A 19,048-nucleotide genomic window follows, 5' to 3' on the forward strand; every position below is an offset into this window, starting at 1 on the left:
TGATTTAGCGAGTTGCTGTCACTGACCACAGCTAACATCCCTCGGCACTAGCCTAGCATTTTGTGACAGAATCAATTCGAAAATTGCAAAATCAATCCAAAAAAACAACAACAAAACAAAACACCCTGCGGCCAAATTCAAACAAAAAAAACAAAAACTGGGATATTAAGAACATTTCTTGAATATCAACTTAAACAATCTCAGTCAAGCGAGTTTAAGTTTTCTGACAGGTGATCCCAATCAGGGTGCAGCGCTTGTGAAAATCGCGAAAAAATGTCACTTCCTAGCTGATGACAATATTTGGTGTTACACTGGTGAAGAAGATTGCTCCCTCTCTGTGCTTTCTCTCTGGATGGCGAGTGCATAATCAGAGATGAAGACACCCGTCCAATATTTACATCGAGCCTCCGCAAGTAACAACTCCACTTTGTGGGAAAAAAACAACAAATGGATTTGTTCATTTATATCCGTGGGCAGCAATATCATTTCCTGTAGTGATAAAACATTAAGATCTACCTCTGTTCACGCACCCTGCGGTGTTGAACCAAAGTAATAAGAACGGCAGACATCCGTAATCAATTCAACTACAGCACAAACACACGGATTAAATTTAACCAATGAAGCAACTTATAGGATAGAGGACTTAAAAGAAAAAAAAGCGAGCTATTACCACGGATTCCATTATGTTGTCAGCTCTAGTTCATGATGGGATACGTCTAAAAATCTGTTCATGAAATCACCTATTACAGTGTGCTTAGTCACTAATGGGCCGCTGCTTGCCACAGCCATTTTATATTACGATCCAATATATGTTGGCAGAGTAACAGCCTTTCCTCGGTTATAATGTAGCGATATACAAAGCTGTAACACGCACGTTATTTAATTTCTCTGATCAAAAAGCTCAAAAAAACATTTTTCTGAAGGTCCTGATCTACTTCATGAAATATTCATGTAATATATTCCTTTCATCATTTACACAAAAACAATAACATGCACAAAAAACAAAAAAACAAAAAAAAAAACGGCTCGTGAAGAAACATAACTCATTTGCACTTTTTTAATGAATCTAATTATTGTTTCGTAATTAGATTTTTTTTTTATTTTTTAGGTGGTGGGGGTATAGCGGGGGCAGTCAGCAGTCCATCAAAAAAAAAAAAAAAGTGATCTTCTGTTGTTGTTGTTGTTGTTTTTTTTGTCTTGGAAATCGAGCGATGCTGAAAACAATTACCCAGTCATTTCAGAGAGAAATGAGCTTTCACAACACCCAGTAACGAACAGGGTCGACTTTTTGATGGCGCGCGCTGAAAGATGAGACGAGCAAATAATACAAGAAGGTGTCTGGCAGCTGGGTTTTAGTTCCAGAGTGAACCATCTTACAAGCGAGGCCACCGAAAAGATATTGCTGAAATTATTCTTTGCCATGTACAGATGTATCAACTGGAACCTGAGGAAGTTACGAGCCTCTAATGACTGGACCTATCAAGTTCTCCTCAGTCACGGAGGCGAGATAAAGTCTTCAGTGTTGGTGTTGGTCTGAGCCAGTGACATGCTGCCAGCATCTCCTGCGTAAATTGACAGGAAGCTGAAATAAAGCTGCGGGACTTTTCCACTTATCTTTTTTTTTTCTTCCCAGGATCCAGAGAATACACGCTTTTACCTGCAATTGATGTTTCCACAACAGAAGGTGTTTAATTCTACGTCAAAATGAATTCAAAGTGAATTCCATCTGAAACGGCGCGTTCATGTTTTCCCCAGATTAATTATGTCGAGAGTCTTACCGAGCCAGAATTCATCCTCAAGGTTTCCAAAACCGACTCGATAGTCACTCCACTTCCTGGAGAAATCAGTCAGTCCGTTCTGACGTCGCTGGAATACCTTACAAAGTGATGATGTGACAGAAATTTAAATAAATAAATAATGAGTAAAAATAAATTGTTCAGACTAAAATAGCAGCTGTTACTCACCGCTGTGATCAAAGAAATATTCTGTAAGTGAGACTAATAAAGAACTAGTCTGACAATCTAATCAAATTCCAATTTTCTCAGCTACACTTCTCCCCTACATTTTCATCCAACTGGCAGGAGTTACAGCAAGTGTGTGCTATCACAAGAAGATTTGTTTTCACAGTGACTTACAATCCAGCCTCCCTCATCAGTGGTCATGTCACAGTACACCTGCACACCCTGGCTGGGGTCTCGATTGATGTAAATGGTGTAGACGCCGCTCAGCGTCTCTCCATTCAGCAGGTGTTGAGCACAATTCTGAGGTGTCGCAAACAGACGACTCCCTGGAGAGAAGCAGAGGAGGAAGAGGAGGAGTGATGACATGCTTTGATTTCTTTTGTGTTTCCTTCTTTATTTTAAGAGACTCAGCTTGCAGAAGAATGTCAAACGCGCAGCTACAAACAAACACCATTCAGGATTTATCCAAAAATAATGTGCTGTGAAATAATTAGGGGCCCACATATATTTCAAGTTCTCTGTGGAACTTTTTTTTTTTTACTTGTCACTTTCATTAAAAATGTTTGCAGCACCAGGCAGTTTGTTTTTGGTAAAAGACGCTGATAAACCCTCTGTACGCTACGTCCCAAGCCCCAAAGAGCGGAGCGACAAAGTTGTGGTACTTTCAGACGGTGAACGGCTTCCAGCGCTGCCTCTATTGTATTTGGCGTGAACACAGCGGCAGCCACTGTGCCACAGAGGTTGGTGACAGCAGCAAGGACAAGGGGAGCTGCTGTCCCTGTCTTCAACGTGCACACCTATTTCACGCTGCTGTCAGAGATTAATTTACTGGAGGTGTTTAATTCAATGAATTATTCACATTTTCACCTGCACTGAGCAAACAGGCCAAAGAAGAGAAACTGTCAGGAAGAAGCACTGGCTTCGGCTTGACGAGCCAGTTGTTAGCTTGCTAACTAATATTAGAAGCACTTTATCATGTTTATATATTGAGTCTGCACTCAGTAACAATTACTTCTTCCACTTGTGAAATCCATAGGTGATGTTACATCACCTGGAATAATTGTGTGGTGAGAACGGAGGGGCAGGCCACAGATGTGAGGTCCTCTGAGTGAGGACAGTTAGCTTTGACTTAGCAAGACTCAGCACTCGCCACAACCGCGACTACTCAGTGCTCAAAGTGCACAATCTCTTAAAGGTAGATGGGCAGAATGCGAGCTTTACCTAGATATAACGTTAACAGATTTACGGTTTTAACCACCTCTAATCTTCCATAAAAGATGCTTAAAATGTACATGAACACTATTAGCAGCATTCGTCTCCTCTTTTCCAGAGGAGAATAGTCGGAGATTCCTGTTCTTAGGGGCCAAAAAGCAAAGCATGATCCCGTGGTCAAACTGAATCGAGGGAAGAGCGGCATGTCTGAGCTTCTTCGCTGCTTGATTTGATGAAACTCAGTTGGCCTGAGGGTTTCCTAATTGATAATTCGGACCATTGAGTTTCAAAGGGGCAGCCTAGCTAGAGAGCCAGATATTTTCCTTCTAAAATGGTGGACACCCAAATGGAGCTGAAAAAAACGAAAAAAGAACATGAATATACTGCACTTACATCATTAGTTGGGGAAAAAACACAATGCTGCTTTGTCGTTGAATGTGTAAACATGTAAGTTAAGACATTTGTCATGACAACTAAAGCGGTACTGAGAACTTGCTCGACATCCATCACAGCCTCCACTTACATTCTGACTATTTAATATCATAGTTTCCAGCAGAAGTACAGCAGGAGTGGAGGAGTCCTCCCTTAATAGGGGGATTAAACTGTCTGACACTCATTATTGTGCACTGTTGTCTCTGTGACTGGGATATAAAACAGTATAAATGCGAGCAGCGATTCTGTGAGGTCAAGAAAACTGTCCCCTTTCAAACTGCTTTGAGCTTAAAGCAAACAATGAAATATGTGCGTGTGTTTTCACCTGTCGTGAAGGTAGTAGAGACGACAGCGCTGGTGTCCAGTCCTCTTGCAGCCTGGAGCTTGACAGTGTACTCTGTCGTCTCAGCCAGTCCCTCAAGACGGATCCACGTGTCCTCTGCATCTAAGATCAACTCCTTCAACACAAACAATTAGCAAATTAATCCACATATCATTGGAGGGTTAAAGGTATCAGATATGAACACCGCTTTCTGTAAAAGGGAGCAATTTAAAAGTGTGTTCAGTGGAAAGCTCAGGGTAAAAAAAATAGGTTATATCAGAATTCTGCTAGGTCACTGATAAAACATTGAACTGAATGACAAAAAGAGGAACAAAGAAACCTTCAAGCTATTTTTGTTCTGGAAGCGCGCGGCAGCTTGTTTATGTTTCACTACACAAACTATGAGGCGTGTTTAGAAAGAATATAAAAAAACTAATATTTCATTAGGAAAAGTTACACTTTTGCTGGCAGCTAGAACAAGTTTGGCGGCATATGTTTTCACTTATGAAAAGTGACTGAGCTTTAGAGAAAAAAGGTATGAAAGACCAGGAAAGAAAAAGGGTCGGGGCTGAAACTCGACAGGATGAGATAAAAGACTCCCATTAGACAGGCAAGCTGAGAAGCAATGAAACAATCAGGAAACAAAGATTTCTATTTTTGTTGCTAAAGTCATGAATGTAGCACAGTTCACTCCATTTGTTCCAGACAAAATCCTCCTATTCTGCCCATTTCAGCGAGCCAATGTGTTTGACCGTCTCTGAGAGCGTTTTCACCCACATCAGGTTCGTGCAGCTGATAAGCAGAAACCTTGAGGGCTTCGCACTGTCGGATTTAACAAGCGTACATGTGTCTGCGTGTGTGGAGCACTTGGCTGGGATACACATGACATATGAAAAAGAGAGAATATATTATAAAGTTGGAAAAAATTATATCACATCACACGTTTCCAGGCAATGTGTCCATGTGAATTATGATGGGAAACAACCGGTACACAGGGTGTGTCCGTCTCGGAGGACAGGCAGATATTTTCTCACCGTTACGGGGGTCGAGACAAGATTTTTTTTTTTTTTTACGACCACTGAGATAACCCTGACTTTTCAAGGATAATATACACCTTCATACACTCAGCATCGACTGTGCATGTGTGGTTGAGTGGTCAGAGGTATGCTTGTCCCTGTGTGTGAATGGTGACGTGTTATCACTCCAGGGATACACTCGACAAACGCTGAAACATGCATTTACAAACTATAACTGATATGTTGATCGGATAAGAAATTAATCTCACAACTACTGCGTGCAAATCTCAATGATGTATTATCTGTATGGAGCAGCTGTAAAGCTCACAAACATGTGGCTAAATAAAACCATCACATATGCTCAGCTGAGACGGATCTGAAGAGCAGATAACAGGAGGAGCATCTCACAAGGTGCACTTGAGTGTGTGGCTGCAGGGATTTTGCTCCGAGTGCGATGACTCATTTATTGTTGAAATGTTCCGAGTTCAAAATGTGACGCTGATTGTTAAAGCAGCTCTCGGATGAACATTTGAATAAAATCTAAAAGAAGACCGTGTTCAAAGTTTGCAGCTGTTGTGTAAGCAGGTGGGAGACGGGCTTTTTTTCTGTCAGTGGGCTGCTGATTTATACAAATACACTTTCAGATGGAAGAGTTTGATTGCTTTGATCGACGAATGCAAAGATGGAGGAGCCATCATGAAAATATAAATACACATTCTCTCTATAGGTGCTTTTTACAGGAGCCATCATGACATGTCATTCCAAAGTAAACACAGGTCTAAGGGCAGAAATTCAATGCTTCTGACTGTCTGTGACGCATAATGTGAGCGTAGAAACAGTTGCAGCAGGCAATAATCATTGTAATCAACTGGGGCAGTTACAGTGACATAGTGTGTGACAGTTTGATGATTGCTATTTTTTTTTGGCAGCTGGTTTTCACCATCCCCCCCCCCCCCCTTGTCCAGACATTTAGCACAACAGAAAGTGATCTGAAGAGAAACTGATCCACGTGTGCTAGGGTGGGCAAGCAGTGCATGTCGGCTCATTAAATTGGGGTTGTCAATTACACTTCTTTCCCCGGCTATAACGTGTGAAAATGGCCGACTGCGTAAAGTTTTGTTTTTTTTTCCACACGACTTTTGACAGCAGGAATGTAAACTGTGCCGAAGAAAACACGCAGATCTGTGCACTTTGTGTTTGCAAATTTCCTTCAAAATGATTTGGCGGTACAATCTGTGAAAAGCAACAGTGTTTGTGCCTGTGTGACCGTCTGGTGAAGAGGCTGTAGCTGTTTGCATTGACAGCAAATGACCTCTCAATGATAATATAGAGAGTTCCTGTAGCATTCTTAGTACATGGGTGACACCTGATGGTCGGCCACATGCAGGGTCAGCGGGCAAGACAGTGATGAAGCATCCACTGCATTAAAGGATCACTATTAATGTCATGATAATGGGCAACCAAGGAACCGTCTCTGTGTGTTTCACACACCTAAACGGCAATAAAAATCTACTGCAGAGCATCATGGGAGATGGTTCCACTTAATTCTTCATGGGATATTCCACACACTTCTTACTAATGTGCTTTATTACCATCACTAAGCCACACTGACAAGTTTAATCAAAATAAACAATGTCTCTACAGAGGCACATTAAAGTAATATCTCTATCGGACAAGCAATTTCACTGTGTTGCTCCCTTGTGATTGTGTATGTGCGTGTGCGTGTATATGTGCGTGTGCGTGTATATGTGCGTGTGCGCGCGTCCACATCCAGGGATTACAGGATTGTAAAATAAAACTCGAATTTTAAAGCGGCTGTCTTAAAGTTGTGATTCTGCATTCATTTTCTTTTCCTGAATATTGAGTCGACTTGAGTATACGAAGTTAAATCCAAGAGGAGGTTCCACCCATGGCAACAAAATCTACGGATTTAGATTTTCCATTTTCAGATACGTGGCTTCACAAAAGAAGAGTTTGTTCCCCTGACACACGTTCGTATGGATATGCAACAGGAACACGGTAAGATGTGAAAACCTGATTTGATTTCAGATAAACTGCTTAAATAGATGAAAATATAGAGCACGGAATATGATTGTGTGTGTGTGTGTGTGTGTGTGTATACACATACTTTACGGCCTCCGTCGACCGACTTGTAGGTGAGCATGTAGTTGTCAATTTCTGCGATTGGCGGTTGCCAGGAGATGAGAGCGCTGCGGTGATTCACTTCACTGGCTGTCAGGTTCAGAGGGGCATCCATGGCTGTCAGAAAGAAGGAAAATAGGAACTTTTACAATAAATTTAGAAAGCTGAAAAAAACAAGGGAAGCGTATCCTCCTAAAAAGACACATTTCCACACGTCAGTGTAGTGCAGCTTGGAAAAAATCTTTGCAGGATTTTTAATTCATTCATTTTAATTCTCGTTTAAGGTTTTATAGAGTAGAGTTTAAAGTATCAGGTAGAGGGAGTGTCTAGAGCTGAAAATTTGTGCTAGAAGAGGAAAGTCAAGTTTTGCACGTCTCATTATCAGGCCACATCAGCCCAACGCAACACAAAGTTCAAGCAAACGCAACAACAACATCTTAGCACAATAGAAAGTCGCATGCTTTTACAAACTCCATCAGCTGTATTATCAATTTATACTTTGTATCAATTTATACTCGTTTTCCCCTGGAAGATCACTATAGTATTTAATGTGGTTTATTTGTTAATGTGGCAAGCTGACAGATGAGGAATGTAACAGAGCTCAAGGTCAGGTGTCCTGCAGAGTTTTCATTGTCTGACAGGTAGTACAGACGAGATGGGCCGTATTACCAGCAGCGGCCAATAAAGCAAAAGAGTAAACTAACATCTTATGATGCCCATTGATGCACAGCAGGATAAAATATGAAGTTTCGACTTGATCTGACAGAAATAGGGACCTTTTTTTTTTTTATAGGTCACGAGTCGACTTGCTCCTCCGGCCAAGTCTCTGGAGGTTTCTCTGAGCATAGAGATCCATGAAGAGAGCAGCAGTGACCCTACTTCAAAGAAATCTAATCAGCTTAAACCGAATACAGCAGAATGTGTTAAAATATAAAACTGTCCATGCCAGCGCTGCTGAGGGCCATCTTCAAAGGATTTCTTTATTTAGATATTTCTGCATTTTGATCCGCAAATGCAATTCTTCCAGTGTAAATACAGTTTAAATATAGATCCAAAGGACAAGGCTGACATCATTCAATTATTCTTACGGCTACAAATCTCATTATGAGACCATGTGCAAGTCTGTTCCTCGGTACTTTTTGATTTTTTTTAATCTTTTGCTAGATTAAATGGGACACATGGAATGAGAGGGGGTGATGACGAGTGGCAAACGAATGAGAAACGTTGTAATTTTGGACTTTCCTACACTTAACAATAAATCTAAACTGCCATGCTTCATTTCTACATGGATTTATGAACACTTGACAAATCCATGTGGAAACGAAGCATCCGATTTTTTTTTTGGCCACTTTTTCATGTGGAATAGCAGCAAGAAGCACTCCGGTGATACCAGGATGGAAAATAAACTTAAGGTTGGGCTCGTTTACAAACACGTTGTTGATCTAGAAGATTTCCATAGAAACTGGCAGGACTCGCGGTTGACTTGCATACATTCACAGAAACGGGAAAACAAGGGCCGAGTCCCTCTATTCCTGCTGAAGAAGAGAAGTCAACTCCATTTTCCTGCAAAACAGTTTCAGCCCTAGAATAAAAAACAAACATTTGGTGCATTAGTGACTATTTGCAGAACAAAGACTGTGTATATTGAATGAACTTGCTGGGTTCGTGGTAATGAAAAAAATAAAACTACACCCGATGTGATGGTAGGGCTCATTATGTAAAGACAACAATGGAAAATTCATTATATGTGCACAGACAACATTAATGAGATTAAATCCATATTAATTTTGGTCAGCTAACATAATTTGTTGACACAGGTTATGTCGATACAAGTGGATGGAAACCAATGAAGATTGAAAAAAAACAAAAAAGCTCCGCATTGCAAAACCACATCCGAATCTTAAGGACAGCCCTTTGAGTTGGTGTTCCTCTAAACGCTGTCCCACCAGCAACACAGCAACGTCGTACAACTCAGCCGCAGTCCCCGAAGACAACACCATCGTGTCAAACACTTCATCAGTGTTTGTTAAATGTTTGTGCTGAAATATACCAATCTGATGACTCTGCTTTCCTTCACTGTGAGGGACAACTGGGGATGAGAAGCACCGATAGACAGAAATCTCAGACGTCTGCCATCGGGGGAGGTCGATTCTGAATGACAGCTAAATGAACTAAGCGCTCATCTACTGCTAGCTAAACAAGTAATATATATATCGCATCAAAATGCCAACAAAACAAATATCAAGCCATTCTTGCAGATGTGCTGTGAGTGTATGCCAAGTTGCAACAATTATCAATCCCTGCAGGACTTATCAAGAAAAACAGTGATATAATTTGGTTGTGTCACACCCTCAAAAGCATTCAAGCCCTTGATCAGCAAGCCCACCCAAGTTTTACTGCACATTACATCACACCACTCAAGTATATTCTTGGTCTCTGCACAGCTTTAACTCAGCTTGATTACAGTGCCTTTGTTGATAATTTAACCACATCACAGGGAGACTCACCTCAATTTCCCCACCTTACATCACCCTTTTTTGAGTCAATATCCGATGTTCCGACTGGTAGCTGAAGCAGTGACACGCTATAACCTCATTTTAGTGCATGATAGAAAAGAAATGACCCTCTATTCAGAAAAATCTGTTTCCTGGAGTTACATCATGACTGGTGGACACGGGGTCAGCTTGTCATCATACAACAGTCAGTGTGAAGGAGGCACATAAAGAGGTGCGTTTGTGGGCTGTGTGACCAAAAGTCACTCCTGTAAACATCTGACAAATATATCTGCAAAACCTGATTTAAATCTCTGTTGTTTTACTCCCACTCATTCTGATCGTGACACTCAGAGGGACATCAAACCCAGAGGCACCCACACTCTTTCAACCCTTGCTCGCTTCTCGTTTAAATCCTTATGTCTGCGCGTGCGGAGAGATCGGTGACAGCTCAGTAATTAACAGCATGTAGCCGCCTTGATAACCTTTTCCCAGAGACTCTGATAGGCAGCTCCACATTGTGCAACAGGGGATTTAGAGAGAGAGGGACAAAAGAGTAAGGGGAAAAAGTGGAAACAAAGGGTGTTTAAGAGTGCGAGGCGGAGGAGTGCACTTTGAGATAAAAAAAAAACAGTCCACAGTGATGTGCAAATCTCCTCTTCTCCTACACCTTCTTGAATTTATCTTCCCTCTCCTCCTTTGTCTGCTTCCTCATATTCCCACATCAACCTGGGTCTTTCCTTCTCCTCCTTACTCCTTATCTCCATTTGTGCTTCTTTTTTCTTTTTGCTGCCCTCTTAAAGTCCCTATTCTTTGTCCATTTCCTCCTCCTTCTTCTTTTATCTGACAGGTTGCCATTCTACCTCAGTGTGCAAGAGAATGAACAGTTTATCTTTTGTTTTCGTCATCGTCTGGTATTGATGGCGCTGCATTATGTGCCCATGGGGGGACAGATGAGAGAGGGAATAGTCAAGAGAGGCGAGAGGGGTATATTTCTCAATTCAAGGAAATGGCCCCCAAAAAACATTTTCTTTTCTTTCTTTTTTTTCCTCTCCTGCTCTTCATTCTCCAATTAAATCAATCTCTGTGTCCTTTCCTTTCTCTCACACTTGCACTCCAATTAAACCTTTGCATGAAAAGCGGCAAAGCAGGTGAACAGGTTGTCGCCAGCAATTCCAGCGACTCTGAAGCTCAATTTCACACGCGCAGGTTTGGACAATGAGATTGAGATGAATAGGTTTGGCTACATTTAATGTCTCATTAACACACAGTGTAAACAGTGTTAGAGGAAAATAACAGACACACAAAGCAGCAGATGGGGAAGGGCGGCATGGGCAACGGTAATTTGTAGAATGAAGACAAGCGGGAGGAATTTATACAGTCGAGTGTGAATAACATCGCTTTACCTATTTACAAGTGAGACACTCCACTTGGAGGATGTAACTCATTTGAATAGATGAACTCGCACAATTCTGCTGTGGATGGATCCCACAGATGGAATAATAATATCAGCACTGTGTTACAATCTTCTAAAAAGACATTTGCATTTGGCAACTGACAAGGCAGTTGGCTGAGTTTGATCAAATTACCCGGCAGTGTTTCAAATGACAAGAGTGGATTTGGTGGTTGCTTGTTCGATTGTTACTTTCTGTCAAATAATGACATCTAATCGAATGTTCTAATTTTCTCTTTGCACATTACAAAGCAAGAACGTGAGCGTCTCTGCATTTGCTCTGCGTATTACAGTAGAACGACAATTCAAACCTACCTACAAGGGACTTTTTGTATCTTTACGCACGTTTTTATGAAGGCTTTCAAATGACTAAAAAAAAAACCAACCCTAAAAAATGATCGTTTGTCCATAAATTATAGCACTTTTTAGCGCACATCAAAGTGTTATTTGAGTACTGAGCTTGTGGCTTGAATAAAAACAGATGTTTTGTTGAGGTTTGGTGTTGGTTTTCTTTGTTCTCCAGTAGCTTCCAGCAACAAGTATGAGGTTAGCATCTCCTAAATTCGTGCAGGAGACAAAAATTTGCTCATGAATTCAAGACGGTGCCTAATTTCACATGGTAATACTGGAACATAGCTGAATAATCTGCTACATTTTGTAATGGAAGAATTAGTAACACAGATTTGATGGCAACAGGGTTCTTAAAGTATATTAAACTGTCAAGAGAGCCCCAATCGCCTGAAGAACTGATATTATTTTTCTGTAACAGGAGCAGTCTCAGCACTTGGTGAGCAACGATCAGCCAGAGCTCAGTAAGGCTGCCCGCGGGAAGGATCTTGGTGCCTTCAAAAACTTGCCAAGCACTTCTCAGCAAGTGGGCTCAGACATCTGAGGAGTAAAAAAATCTTGGTGCTCCAGCCTACAGGCTTATGGAGACACCCATAGCAAAATCCCTTATTTTCCAGGTCCATAACTTAAATACTAGCCTTTGGGGTGCCAAGCAGTCTCAGTCAGTGTTGAGCTACTGTGGCGTGGAGGTGAGATATCAAAATACTCCAAGCAACAACAAAATAACAGAATGGCCACTTACTTGCTTTCTGTCTTCTATCTTCTTTTTTTTTTGTCTTTAGTTTGCGTGTAGATAAATAATAATTTCCCATAGTGGGACAGTATGCTGTAAATCACACTGGCCATAAAAGAAGCAAATAAAATAGCCCTTCCCACAACTGCACAAGGTCTTTTTTTTCATCTATCTGACTCTTCAAGACTGAAAAGCTCATTCCACAGTGTTCAAATACCTCACCAACGTCTTGCTTTATGGGCAAACCTCAAATTGATCGGCCCCTCACATCATGTTCCATCAAACAATGCTCAAAGAAAAAAATCCTGCACATTTTGTTACATATTTTTTGAAAAAACAGCTGCAAAATCAAATATTTTTGACTGCAACAATCAAAGGGTGGGGGACTGATAAAGTAGACGGTAACAAGCCCACCACATCTTCCCCTAACTGCTCGTGGTTCACCGGGTTTATGGTCATTTCTCTCTTTGTACAGCAGATATTGCCAGAATTGATGGCTAATCCAGTCAAATGTGTTACCTTTTCCCTCTCAGACAGGATGACATCAACCCGTGAAAACAAACTGTGAGTGAGTGCAACTGAACTGGGCTTCACATGTTCAATTTAAGGGCTTGAATTATCAACTTGGGTTGTGCGAGTAGTAAAGTGGAGGAGTCCCACTGCGACGCCTGGTTGCCTGAGAATATAAATGCAGCAAGTCACTCACAGGACATCAATAACTTGGATAGGAGTCAGGAATTATCCATCATCAATCCTTGATATTGTGAAATGAGGCAAAACTTAATTATTCTTTCATCGATAGGATGAAAGCTGAAAAATATGTGAAACTGAAATGTTACCAAAAATGCTTCACAGCTTCAGCCATGCTGCATACGCAAGGATGTTATTTTCAAATGCTTGTTCTGTAATTGCAGGACACGTTTGACCAGAAAAGGACGAGCAACTGAAGATGTTTTCCCTCTTTTGTGGAGGAATGTGATTTATTTGTGTCTTTTCTACCCAACCGTATTTTCCCTAAAACAGAATGGGGAGGATTGATGTAATATATTCCACTCAGAAGAGGCCGACAACAAAAGCAAGCCTCCAACCGTGTGCTTGATTCAATCAGACATGGTATTCATAACAAAACACAATCCGTGTCTTCTTATTCTACGGTGCTTGCCGACATCACAGCAATTTTCCCAATTCTTTCATATGAAAATCTTACCGTGATAGAACTGCTTGTTTCCTTTTCAGTTGTTCACTGAAGAAGCCTGGAGTAGCTGAAGTACATGACTCACGAGGCAGAGAGTCTGCTTTTTTTGGACACGAGGCATCTGTTCAGAGTGGACCAGCTCCACGTTAACAGAGCCGGCGCTTTGCTAACATATGGCACACACCATGAAAAGACTGAGAAACAGGACCGCATCACCCGCATATTAATGACTCTACAATGGCTGCGGGCTTGTTTTAGGCCTGATTTGATATTAATCTGGACAGTTTGTCCCAGCACCAACCTCCAGCCTTAGGACCTACTCAGTACTGTACTATTTACCCGGCAAAGTCCAGTTTGTTTGATACGCGTGATAGCTCCATACCGCACCCAGCCGCGATGCGCTTCTTGGGCCAGACGCGGACAAAAGAGGTGGGCTTCTGCACGGTACAACTGCATGAGCAAGGAGCATGGTGATGCGTGGGTTGGCCCACAGCCCACGGGTCAGGTGGGCGGTTTTGGGTTGCCTTTTTAGAATATATTACTGATTCCAGCAGGGAAAAAAGTAGATAAATGGCCACACACACATACACACAGAGACACAGCAAGTGTGTGTGCATAAGAGAAACAGCAGGAGTAACCAGCAATCATTAATCAAAGATATTGTTTGAAATATTTGTCTGTTTGTTAAGAGCTCTTTCTACACCCGTGGGCGTGGCCTGTGGGCGCACTGACGGACAGCTTTGCCACAGCAGCAGGGTCAGCCGTACAGGGTGCGCTCAGTTAGAGTCTGTTGTCCTGCAGCGTCTCAGTCACAGTTCCTGGTTACAGCTACAGAAGCACGGTGGAATAACTCACATCTGAGTTATCCATCCAGGAGGAGAGAGACCTGGAGACATTTGCAGCCTTTGTTCCGATGTTTACAGGCGTGTTTCAGTGACAACACCGTTCCAACAATTGGGATATTTTAAATAATACAGCAAAATAACATTTACATTTACAATTACAATCATCCATTTGGCAGGTTGTGGGCTGGGCTGGGCGGTGTGGCTGTCATAATGAGTGCGGTGGGGTGTGGCACTGTGGCTCGGTGGACAGCTTAGTGGACAGACAGGGTGAATTCCAGTGATTAAACCCTGGAGAACAAGTAATCAGTCTATTGTGATTCCTAACATACAGTGGACAAGCAAACACAGAGTTAACCCAGGTAAACATAGTTTGCTGTATGTTGCACTGAATCACGAATCTACACTTTTGGATGCAAACTTTGGTTGCAGTGTGTTACAGTCTACAGTCTGAACAGGAGAGAAGTTGGGAGTCAGGTTTCACTGCTCCCGTGACTCAATGAATAAATCGTGACCCGTGGGATTTCAGACCAATCAGGCTCTCATGCACAGCCCAGTGATGATGTAAGAGTGCTCATGCCAGGTCAGGCCCAGAACAACATGAGTGTAGGCCAGCGGGGAGGTGGGGGGGGGGGGGGGTGGGGTGAGCAGACAATTGTGCTTGAGAACAGTACAAGGTAACTGAGTCAAGTGTGATCTTAGTCAATCGGGTCAAGTCCCTACTGAATCTCTGGATTAAACACTGAAGCGAGTGCTGTGTGCTGTTCGCGGTCCTCGGCTGCAGAACTTCCATGTTTTCCTTGATTCCGATTTCAGAGAGTAATTTCCTTACATCATTGGTGTTTTTGTCAGGTTATTTAATCAGTAATTGTTGGAAGTGGTTTTCCTCAAATCTCACCTGCCAGTTTTAATAATATCATCATGCATTTAAATGTTCTTGTCTTGCCAAGAAGATTTGTTTTTACTGAATTATTATCAGCATGTAGAGTGTTGACATGGTTGTAGGTACACTTCATTCTCCTCAGCCTCATCTACTGTATGTTATTCAGTCTCTGCATCCCTGCTGTTTGTTTCTGTTCCAAGTGCTTCGTTTCTGCTGCAGTGCAGGACAGGTACCTCTGGTTCTCCTTGGGGGATATAAACTCCTCTGCTGACAGAAATGTTTTTTTTTTTCTTTAAGAAAAATAAAGTTTACAGAGCTGCAACTCAGCTAAACTAGAACAATCCCTTCACCTCACACTTTTTTTTTCTCTCAGCAAAGCCACCCAATAAAGGTAAATGTAATTAGAGCTGCCTGAGTGTCACTTTCAAGTGAAGCAGGCTAAACACAAAAAGCCTGTGATTTCAGTGGAATTGTACTGTCAAATAACCCTGATATATCCATCAAAAGCACAGCTGATATAAATAATGTGAACAGCGATGTCCTTGATAAGCCCCTGTCACTGTTGCTTGACATTCACTTCTCACACTGAATGGAGTCAGCACATCTGGATGGATTAGCTGAAGACGCCGCGGTTGTTTTGGTATCAAAAGTCACACAGGACAGCGGAGAAAAAACTATTACAATACATTAATACATACATTACATTCAATACATTTCTGTATTGGTACAGAGATGTTTCACCAGCCATATAAAGATCCTTAGTGGGTAGAGGACATCACATCATATCCGTAAAGACACGTTAAGTCTACTGTGAACTAAACAATAAAATACAATACGAAAAACAAAATCTTTTCCTGAAAGGCCATTGTTTTGTAATTCATACAAATGCAAGTGAAAGCTTAACACCACACCAGCAACTACACCGACCCCCCCGAAGCTGCATGACAGTGTGACCCCCCCCCCCCCAACAGTTCAAACTGTTCAGCTTCTGAATTCACTATGGGGGAATTACAAGGGTGAACTTAATGCTCAATATCAATGGGAGCACAACTTATTTTTCTATATTGGCTGAAATGAAAATTGATATTCAATAATACGCCAAACTGAAATCTAACGTGTTCCTCCTCCTTTCCATCAAATTAAATGGCATTTTCGGTTACTTCCTGGTGACGTTTGCATAGTTCATGAATACTTGTTGTATTGCTTCATTTTGATTTATACAATCTCTTAATTTATATTGCTTTAATTTAATTAACGTTTAATTAACTTGAGAACCATGTTCCCGTTTACTGTGATAATTTTTTTTGAATAATCTATTAATCCCCTGGGTGAAATTAGTTTGCTGATGTCAAGCTAAATTATTGACCTACTATTTTAAGAGCGGCCATGACGCTGTACAAAAAATGACTTTGATATGACCTAGAAGAGCCCGCCGACAAGTTCCAACACCCTCGCTGCTCGCTATCCAGCTCGAGACCAACTTAATGAGGTTAATACATACGTGTTTGGAGGTTGGCAATGATGGTGCCGCTGGTGAGGGGGCCCTTAGTGGCATAGAGAGCGACGGAGTAGGTGGTGCTTGGCTTCAGGTTGGATAGCTGATGCTCCTGCTTGTTGCCTTCCACAAGGAAAGTATCAGCTGTCACTGCAAAAACAGAAGTAAAACGCACACGAGATTTTTCATGTTTTTTACACTTGCACCGTCCCACACTTCCGCTGTTTTTAGTTTCATTTAAATAGATTATATTCAATCTCTTAGAAAAAAATGCACCTCGGCAAGGGAACAATTTGAATCTCGACACCGGCACGGTTTGATCACCTTTGGGGGCTTTTTCTTTCAATTCGAAGGATTTCTATATTCATAGTGCTTTTGAAACTACTCTGCAAAAATGAGGCAGACTATGGAACATACTCCGCATTCAAATTGGACTGAGGAGCGTAAGACGGATGAACATCCCATGTTATTTCATATTGCAAATGTATGTTTAAGGTGTTTCCATGACTAATTGTCCATGTAACCAACTTGAAAAGGTGATAGTTAAATTACAAATAAATAATTTAATATAAAATGATTTTAAAGAATATAAAGTAGTAATATTGTCTTCATCACAAAACAGTTTCTGTCAAGTTGCTCCTGATACCTTTTCAATTTGAGTTTGGCTTCGTTACCACGTACAAATCGTATTTTTCCATCATACATGTATTTTTGTATGTACTCTGATGGTTTTGTTTGAGTGTTACCAGTTGCCTATAGCAAAAAACAAACCTGTAAGTGATGCAGGACGATGCTCATTGAAATACGACTTTTATTGACCTGGGTTTAATACACTGACACTCAAGGGAATTTGTCCACAACTTGCATAGCAGTTCTTTAAAACCCTTGCTGGGTTTCTCTGTAGCTGAAATCATTTGGCTGCAATCCAAACAGTCAGGGTGTAATTTACACATCGACTCTGACAGCTGAGCAATACAGATTTCTCAGGATAACCGTGCCGCTGCCAGAATGAAAAATATGCTTTCCCTAACATTTGTTTTTTTTTTTTACCAACCAGTTCATAAAAGTCACATAGAAAATTCAAGCGCTGCTGAACTTTAGTCAGGTGTGTTAAAAAAAAAAAAAAAATTACAGTATCTTTGCAAAGGCCAACGAGTGCCAACTGTAGCTAATGTTCATTTGAAAGGTCTTGTACTTTATATAGCTCTCTGTGTGTCGAGGAGCTTTTAGCTGCATGTATGACTGGTTTAACCTGGCAGGTGTCCATGCCAATCAGGGAGCAAATAATAAACAGTCGAGCAATAAGGCCATCGTTCACCAATCTGGATGTACGGCTGTCACCAAGGGAAAATACAGCTTGCATCACAAGCTTATGCCGTGTGATGAGTGCAATGGTTTTGCCGAGCCTTAGTACTGTAGTTCAACCAAGCATGATGAACTATTGTGAAAGCAAGACAAATGCATCTGTGTTGCCTTGAGGGATGCATCACGCTGATGTCGCCGCTTGACGGGGAAACCTTTCTCGTCTCCCCACAATGCAACGGAATGATGGAAAACAAGCCCGCCCGTTACGGCGTTAGGTTTCACTCATTTAATTCAGCAGAATAGATAGGGAGAGCTGTTCTCCAAATCCAATCAGTAAGTAGATATTCATTTATCTAGAGGCTTCGGTGAGGGTAACAAAGTGAAACGCAAACAACAGACATCAAATATCTTGGCTGTCCTCTAAAATCTGCTCTGTAAACATATGGTTCTGGCTATAAAGGCTGATGTACGGTTGATAATGCTGTTCCAAGTACGGAGAAAAAGGCACTGATGATTAAACTAACAGAAGATTTCTTACTCCTTCCACTGTCTAAGAAACAGAAAATAAAAACAAGTGTTTAGATGACAGCTTACCCTGGTTGTGTGTGAGGGTTAGCACATAGTTATCCACACTGGACAGGGGGGGGTTCCACCTCAGCAGGGCTCCTTGGGGAGTGATGTTGAGGGCTGTCAACTCAGAAGGCATGTCCATAGCTGGGATTACAACATAAGAACATATTGTAAAAACAACGCCAACAACAAACAAGAATAGGGTCAAAACCTACTGTAGTATATGGCTGGACTGCATTGGTCAGGTTATATTGTGTATTATGTAATTTCAAATTGACTCTTTTGAACGGGCAGCAGGCAGTGAGAAACTCCCCACCTTCACCACCACTGACCAAGTGCGTACTCTTGATCAGCAATGAACTATGGTCTCTCAGAACTGTGATTACCTACGCCATATTTGCATTTATAGTGCTCCAGTCCAGCCAAACATAAAATAAAACAGAACACATAGTTGAAAAAAACAAAACAAAACCGGAATACAGAATGTTTGGGAGGCATCATCTCTTGAAAGTCACAGGAAGCTCTAGTCTGTTCAACTCCCTTTAAAACGCACAAAAATGTCTCTGATAAACACTCAATTTTCACGTTTCTCAGCAAGACTGATGGTGAGAATTTGCAGTATCTTTTCATCCTTTTTCCCATGGATT

The 19,048-nt window shown here is 41.4% G+C and overlaps 1 protein-coding gene across 4 annotated transcripts in view; it reads right to left on the reverse strand.

The window, feature by feature from the left end:
- Positions 1-19,048, reverse strand: part of tnr (tenascin R (restrictin, janusin)) — a 158,235-nt gene that overhangs the window by 11,397 nt on the left and 127,790 nt on the right. For all 4 annotated transcript variants that reach the window (XM_086203625.1, XM_086203624.1, XM_086203626.1 and 1 more), the window contains 6 exons: positions 18,426-18,545; positions 16,533-16,676; positions 7,072-7,202; positions 3,931-4,063; positions 2,136-2,287; positions 1,779-1,875 (listed from right to left, as the gene is read on the reverse strand). In XM_086203625.1, the coding sequence (XP_086059751.1) occupies positions 1,779-1,875; positions 2,136-2,287; positions 3,931-4,063; positions 7,072-7,202; positions 16,533-16,676; positions 18,426-18,545 (777 nt within the window). The remainder of the gene's footprint in view (positions 1-1,778; positions 1,876-2,135; positions 2,288-3,930; positions 4,064-7,071; positions 7,203-16,532; positions 16,677-18,425; positions 18,546-19,048) is intronic.

The sequence above is a fragment of the Aulostomus chinensis genome, chromosome 5 (assembly GCF_037954235.1).
Source record: "Aulostomus chinensis isolate RoL2024-O1b breed Wild chromosome 5, RoL_Achi_v1.0, whole genome shotgun sequence".
In the NCBI taxonomy this organism is placed as follows: Eukaryota; Metazoa; Chordata; class Actinopteri; order Syngnathiformes; family Aulostomidae; genus Aulostomus; species Aulostomus chinensis.